This window comes from Syngnathus floridae, chromosome 14, assembly GCF_059516105.1.
Source record: "Syngnathus floridae isolate MCC-2025c chromosome 14, RoL_Sflo_1.0, whole genome shotgun sequence".
NCBI classification, from domain to species: domain Eukaryota; kingdom Metazoa; phylum Chordata; class Actinopteri; order Syngnathiformes; family Syngnathidae; genus Syngnathus; species Syngnathus floridae.
The window spans coordinates 123,493-131,511 of record NC_142426.1 but is presented as its reverse complement, the minus strand read 5'-3'; the positions used below and the strand labels follow the sequence as shown (position 1 = coordinate 131,511).

General features: G+C 44.6%; 1 protein-coding gene across 1 annotated transcript; it reads right to left on the bottom strand.

Annotated features, from left to right (window-relative positions):
* Positions 1–4,436: 4,436 nt before the first annotated feature.
* LOC148386869 (janus kinase and microtubule-interacting protein 3-like) lies at positions 4,437–6,884 on the bottom strand. Its single transcript, XM_088396533.1, has 9 exons — positions 6,825–6,884; positions 6,547–6,609; positions 6,362–6,460; positions 6,043–6,276; positions 5,857–5,922; positions 5,727–5,795; positions 5,573–5,650; positions 5,283–5,516; positions 4,437–5,203 (listed from the first exon to the last, which is right to left on the bottom strand). Exons 1-9 carry the CDS (start codon positions 6,882–6,884, stop codon positions 5,087–5,089), a joined length of 1,020 nt encoding a protein of 339 aa, XP_088252659.1. The 3' UTR covers positions 4,437–5,086.
* Positions 6,885–8,019: the final 1,135 nt, after the last annotated feature.

Genomic DNA, 8,019 nt, shown 5'->3' with positions numbered 1-8,019 from the left:
TGAAATTAAACATTAACATTTCGCCTCGACCAATTTTCACACGTACAACGCAACGCGGCTACACTTCTGCTATTACAAACGTAAATCTCCTTAAACACAATGAGTGTTACTTACCGTGTACGCTCTAGACGGTCCAGTTGCAAGCAGAAAATAAAGATATTTCTGTTGATAATCGTCGCTGCTCAGCGGCTCACGGCCATCGCGCCAACAGATTTGAATTTTGGCGGAGGTTCGGGCAATTACGTCATATCCGCGGCACATGACTGCGACGTAATACCCGCTTATCTGAAACGGCAGTTAAAAGTAGAGTTACATCAAGTTTTCTTGGAACCTAAACGAATGAAAGAAAACTATCATTTGGCCACAACCAAGATTCACAGATACAACACAACGTGCGGGGTTGAGGTTAAAGATTGAGTGAAGGGCCCTCGTTTTAAACTATTGTTTTGAAAAGGAGTGGAAACAAGTAAGACATATTTAATTTATTTAATGGGAAGTAGTAAGACTTATTAAATTTATTTAATCTACTTTTCTTCCCAGGCAAAATTTGATGTGCTGCAATTCCAAATTTCCAAAGTGAATGAAGGAATGAAGTCCTTTAAATTATGATTTTGTATAAATACTAGGCATAAACACAAAATCGACGGCACAAAATGGGCAGACTTTACTTGTTTGAAAAGGACTGGTTACAAGACAGACTTTTTTAATTCATTTAATGGGAAGAAAACTTATTTAGTTTAATTGATCTATTTTTGTTCCCTGGCAAAATTCGATTTGCTGCAATTCCAAATTTCCAAAGTGAATGAAGGAAAGAAGTCGTTTAAATTATGATTTTGTTTAAATACTAGGCATAGACACAAAATCTACGGCACAAAATGGGCAGACTTTACTTGTTTGAAGAGGACTGGTTACAAGACAGACTTTTCTGATTTATTTAATGGGAAGAGGACTTATTTAGTTTATTTAATCTATTTTTGTTCCCTGGCAAAATTGGATTTGCTGAAATTGTATTTTGCCAAATCTTGACTTGAGACCTGATAGGAAGTATTAAACGCTTAGTTAAATCAATACAAGTTGGTAATAAGAGCGAGTAATGTTGGTTGAACCGATGAATGAAGGTTGAAAGCAATTTAAATTATGACTTTGTATAAATACTAGATATCAACAGAACATCTACTGCGCGAAATGGGCAGAGTTTACTTGTTTGAGAAGGAGTGGCTTATTCAAAACTAAGATTTATTTAATCTGTTTGTTCCCAGGCAAAATTGGATGTGATGCAATTCCAAATTTCACCACATGATGGTGCCCAATTTTGACTTCATAGGACATATTAAACACTTAGCTTGTTATTATGTTCAAGGTAATCAGATTTGTTTATTATTCTAATGGCCTCTTCAAAACTATTCTGGATTACTACTTTGGATCTATTCTACATTACTTGGCAACAACATACTCTGTAACAGATTAGGCAGTATAATCATATATGTTAACTTGAGAGTGCCCACACTCAATCTACTTATCGTGATGTGTTAAATCAATTACTGTTAGACATTATTTGTCTGATAATCTACCAAATCTTTGAATTGAAGAATTTGTGATTTAATTAATAGCTTGTTGTTATGTTAAGGGTAATCGTACTTGTATATAATTCTAATGGCCTTCTTTTGAAAACTATTCTGAATTACAACTTTGGATCTTATATTACTTTGCAACAATCTACTCTGTGACAGATTAGGCAGTATAATCACATATGTTAACTTCAGTGCCCACACTGTATTTATTTATGGTTATTTGTTAAATCAAGTACTGTTAGACATGAAATAGGAAGTGTTTAACATAAATGTTATGGCTACTCACCATTGTAGCTCGCTCCTGGTCAATGATACGAGCCTCTTCTTGCAGTGGAAAACTTGCAGCCAACAAACACCGTGGAACCTAAAGGAATGAAATTAAACATTAACATTTCGCCTCGACCAATTTTCACACGTACAACGCAACGCGGCTACACTTCTGCTATTACAAACGTAAATCTCCTTAAACACAATGAGTGTTACTTACCGTGTACGCTCTAGACGGTCCAGTTGCAAGCAGAAAATAAAGATATTTCTGTTGATAATCGTCGCTGCTCAGCGGCTCACGGCCATCGCGCCAACAGATTTGAATTTTGGCGGAGGTTCGGGCAATTACGTCATATCCGCGGCACATGACTGCGACGTAATACCCGCTTATCTGAAACGGCAGTTAAAAGTAGAGTTACATCAAGTTTTCTTGGAACCTAAACGAATGAAAGAAAACTATCATTTGGCCACAACCAAGATTCACAGATACAACACAACGTGCGGGGTTGAGGTTAAAGATTGAGTGAAGGGCCCTCGTTTTAAACTACTGTTTTGAAAAGGAGTGGAAACAAGTAAGACGTATTTAATTTATTTAATGGGAAGTAGTAAGACTTATTAAATTTATTTAATCTACTTTTCTTCCCAGGCAAAATTTGATGTGCTGCAATTCCAAATTTCCAAAGTGAATGAAGGAATGAAGTCCTTTAAATTATGATTTTGTATAAATACTAGGCATAAACACAAAATCGACGGCACAAAATGGGCAGACTTTACTTGTTTGAAAAGGACTGGTTACAAGACAGACTTTTTTAATTCATTTAATGGGAAGAAAACTTATTTAGTTTAATTGATCTATTTTTGTTCCCTGGCAAAATTCGATTTGCTGCAATTCCAAATTTCCAAAGTGAATGAAGGAAAGAAGTCGTTTAAATTATGATTTTGTTTAAATACTAGGCATAGACACAAAATCTACGGCACAAAATGGGCAGACTTTACTTGTTTGAAGAGGACTGGTTACAAGACAGACTTTTCTGATTTATTTAATGGGAAGAGGACTTATTTAGTTTATTTAATCTATTTTTGTTCCCTGGCAAAATTGGATTTGCTGAAATTGTATTTTGCCAAATCTCGATTTGAGACCTGATAGGAAGTATTAAACGCTTAGTTAAATCAATACAAGTTGGTAATAAGAGCGAGTAATGTTGGTTGAACCGATGAATGAAGGTTGAAAGCAATTTAAATTATGACTTTGTATAAATACTAGATATTAACAGAACATCTACTGCGCAAAATGGGCAGAGTTTACTTGTTTGAGAAGGAGTGGCTTATTCAAAACTAAGATTTATTTAATCTGTTTGTTCCCAGGCAAAATTGGATGTGATGCAATTCCAAATCTACCTGAAACGGCAGTTAAAAGTAGAGTTACATAGTTTTCTTTTTTAATCAACACAATCATTTACAACCGTTGACCAGAAAGAATCGTCGAAATTCGACGTCCCCCACAAACGCCACGCTCACTCGCTTTTCAGGGCAACAAAAGTACTTCTTTTTAAAAACGATGAGTTGTACTTACCGTGTACGCTCTGGACGGTCCAGTTGCAAGCAGAAAATAAAAATATTTCTCTTGTTAGTCGTATGTTACCATTCGCTGTGTCTTTGTCAACATCGCCGCCATTTTCCTACTTCCTGCTGCGAGCCACGCCCACGGATTTAAATTTGGGCGGAAGCTCTTTCCATTGGCGTCGTTTTCGCGTATAGCAAATCCGATTGGTTGGGAAGGGGGCACGGTTATGCAGCCGAGGGGTCCTGTGATCGGTGGGATGTAAAGTAGGCGTCGACGTCACGTCCGCGTCACGTGACCACGACGTGGCAGACGATATAGCAACCGCTGTTTTGTTTAGTAGATTTACAGTTGTTATGCATTGGCATAATGGTGTGCACTCAAAATAGATTTAAATAAATTAAATATTTCTTCTGCCCACTCCCTTTTAAACAAGTTAACTCTGCCCACGTCCATTGACGTCTTGTCTGCGTCACGTGACCACGACGTAGCGACGTCATGTAGTAACCGCTGTTTTGATCAGTAGACTTACAGTTATTATGCGTTGACATAATGGCGCACTGGTTAGCATGGCCACCTCTTAAGCATGATGTTGCGGGTTCGACGCCTGATCAATGTTAGCATGGAGTGAGCTTAAGTGCATGGCGCTGAAGATTTGAATCTTTGAAATGCGCTGAGGTCTGACATATCAGGCAGAATGGTTTGCCATCACGTTCAACAAAAAATAGAAACTTTCCCACTCTGATTAAAACGTCCTGTGTTCATCTACGTATTTTCGTTTTGCTGTGCATCTTTTCCCTGCCATTTCAAGAGCCCAATTGACACTCATAGTTTAAAGAAATGTGTTTGCCCATCCTACTTTGTGGAATTTCACCACATGCGCTTTTGACCAAAATACCAAATTGAACTCAAGTGAAGCCAACACGCACAACCCCCCCCCCCCCCCCCCCCACACACACACACACACACACAAATGTTGATATGAACATAAAAGAGCCGCATGCGGTTCGGGAGTTGCGGCTTGGCCAAACCTGTACTATACAACTTTATTTGTATAAAATTTTCACAACAGCTGTCACACAAACAAAGCGGGAAAAACCGAAGACGTGCGTGTTCCGCCCACGCTGGATTTATTTGCACCTTTGAAAAGACACCGTATTGCCGCAGATGTGGCAAAGAGTACTTTTGGGCATCTGAGACGGAAGGATGTCCAAAGCATCACGTCACCTGCTCTGGTAGGCATGGTGGTGGGACGTTGAGGTCAACCGCTTTGGGGTTGGCTGAATCTTTGATCGCAGGATGCCACACACTTGAAGACAGAAGCAGAAAAGCAGAGCTAAATGCAAAATGTACTCACCGGTGACTCCAATTTTTTTCCCCCCTGAAGAAACAGCTGGACGGGTGGCCCCGGCTGGCCAGTGGGACTCTTGTTATTCTGACCCTTTTTAGTGCGCGTTTGGGGCAACAACCGTTTTTTGTGGCGCTCTCTTCTGGTTCAAAAGTGCCCTGCATGTGAATTTGCTTTTCCTGCCTTCTGATTGGATGAGCGCCGGTGTGACGCGGTGCCTCTGTCACCGTGGCGGGGGGTATACGTTGGCATCGGAGCGTCTGCCAACGTCTGAGACCGGCTGGCAGTGTATCGGAGGTGTCGAGTGCGGTGCCGCTGGAGCTCACTCACCAGCTGGTGTTAGGGCCACAGAATGAAGGCCAAGGAGAAGAATAGAAAGAGAAACAGAAACTTCTCCTCCAATTGTTTGATTTGTCTCTTCTGAGCTTCGATGAATTCTTTCAGCTCTTTGTTCCTCTAGGACGGACAAATGGAAAGTGGCATTCAAAAGCCAGTAAGCGTGCAAGTAAGTGCCGGGCTGGCTTTGGGCCCTTACCTGTTGCGCGCTGTGCAGCAGATCCATTCTCTCTTGGAGGATGCAAGCGTCGCGCTCCCTCAACTCGCACATCAGGGCTCGCTTCCATTGGTCCACGGCGCTCCTAAGCTCTTCTCTCTGATCCGCCGTCAGCACGTCATTCACGCCAGCGTGGCTGGCTTTTTCGCCGTCCGTGGCGGGGCAGTCCCGCTGCGGTAGCGCCTCGTACAACATGGCCTCCAGCTCCAGGATCCTCTGGGCCGCAATCCTCGTCCATCAGTGGTCCGGCGGGAGATTTGAGGGCGGCTTACCTTATGAGCCTGGTCCATGGAACACTTCCTGAAGTCCAACTCTTCATCCAGGTAGCCCTTCTGCTTGCAGAACATATCCTAGCACAGCTCAAGGTCAGAATTGTTGGGGCACATTGCCGGAGTTCCCCTTGGCTGATGTCGCGTGTCTGTCTACCTTCTCACTTTCAATGTCCAACATCTTCTGTTGAAGTGCTGACTTGGTCACTTTGATGTATTCTAACCACTGAGGAAAGGCTGCTGTCACATAAGCAGAATGCGAGAGCGTGCGTGGACGTGCGCGTTACCTTCTCGGCTAGGGTGAGAAGGGTCCTGGCGTGAATCACGACCACCTGCTCCTCGTTGGTGAGATTCTGCAAGAGCCCAAAGGCACAGCGTCAACAAGCTTCTTTCAGCGCAAAGCCTTCCAAAAGTCACATTTGAGCCGCCGAGTCTCGTGGAGTGCGAACATAAGGAGTTCGACATGCACTTACGGCGTTATAGCCCAGGATGTCCAGCTTCTTCATCAGATCACTGATGACGATGTCCGGGGGAAAGGCGCAAGGAGCAATGTAAGGTGTTCTGGGACCTCGGGTTAAGGTTAGGGTTGCGAGGGACGCCTTACGTACGCTCACGCCCTCGGCCTCGCAGTAGATCTGCAAAGGGCTGAGGCCGTCTGGGAAACGGACTTGCAGAAACTTCAAGACGGGGGAGCGCCACTCCCTCTCCTGAAAGGCAGAGGCATGCATCCGTCCGTCCGTCCGTCCGTCCGTCACATCTCTGGCCTCAACACGCTTGTGCGAGTCTTCCCACCTCCAGCTCCAGGATGCGGAACTCAAGCAGTTCGTTTTGGTCTCGGATATCCTGGATGTGCTCTTTCAGACGCGCTTCTTCCGCCTCCATCCGCCTGACCTGAAAAGACAGTCAGACCTCATCTGCGGGGCTTCCCGACGGGTGTGACGCCAAGCAACTCCGCCCAGCGCCTTTCTTTCCGTCACCTTTTCGGCCAACTGCTGATTGCTCTGACGCAGCAGCTGCTTCTCCTCCACCCACTTGACATTCTAGAAGAGACAAACGCGTGGACAGCTTTGGAATGTTGTGTCATTTTCATCCACAAATTCTTTGGTTGACTGGAAAATGACATTTGCTTTTCTCCGCATTTTCCCAGCCACGTTCGGGGGGGGGGGGGGGTTGGTCCAGTAATGCCAGACGAATGAGTGACTGAAGAATGTAGCTATTTTGTCTGAGAAAAAGGTGTGCTCATTGATGAGCTTACCTGTCCTTGTTGCTTCAGCGCTGACTCCAGATCTGCTACTCTGCTTTGATAGTGACCCATTTCTACCATCAGCTTTTCTCTGGTCTGAAAGGAGGAGGAGGGAGGCTCCTCCTCCTCCTTTCAGACCAGAGAACACCCGAGGCTGGGTGAGAACGGGGAGGCTGCGACCCGGCCGGGGGTTGCGGAAAGGGGCGCCACCTTGATCTCCTTCTCGGCGTCGTAGTCCCCTTCGCTGGTCTGGGCTAGCAGAGCGTAGGCTCGTTGCAGCGCTTGATATTCTTGCGTCAGCTGGCGGTAGCGAAGCTCCGCCTCTTCATGCACACACCAATGCAACACAGCACTAGTACCAGAATCAGTCAGACCGGCGACAAAGCACCCGCGACGCAAAGACGAGTCCGATTCCAGGCTGAAGAGGAATGTTTGGTGCCAATACGCTGGCAGAAATGGCGGGCTACCTCTTCGGGTTCCGTGTCGGGGGTTCTGTCGGTGTGAAAAGACAAGGACGATCCGTCCGAGTCCACCAACACGTCTTCGTCGTAGCCGTAAAATGTTTCGATGACCTGCGGGCGCGGAAGCAAACATCTCTCTGAACAAACTGAAGCGACACCTCACGATGAATCGACGAGAGGAACGATAGCGAGAAAAAGGCCATTTCATCTTGCGCAACACCAAGCAGCCGCAAACAAACAGACTCACCTTGCAGGACCTCACGCTTTGTTCCTCCTCAGAGATTCTCGACGTCGGTATCGTAGCAGCAAATCTCTCTCCTGTCGACACAAATAATCCGCCTTTGAGATTCTTTGGATGCAAAGGGAACGAATGGCTCCGGCGCAGAAACAAACGCGACTCACAATGACATTTCTGACATGAGCTCCTGTCTCCAGAGCCTGAAAAACACGTCACCGGCGATGATTGGAGGGACGCTCGTCTTTTCCAAAAGTGACAACTACAGGGTGTGTCAGGGTTTTCCAGATTATCTTTATCGTATCATTATGTTGCTTTGACTTTGACTGCAACCTGTAATAAATAATATTATTTATCCCTTATTTATCCCTATCGCTTATCCCTTCCTACACAAAGTCGTAAAACACCCCTTGCTATGTTTTGACTAGAGGTCAAGGGCTTCCTCTATTCAATCCACTCTTACACCCACCCTGTTTCTCTTAATTAAAATGCTCGTGCAGGAGCCGAGAGT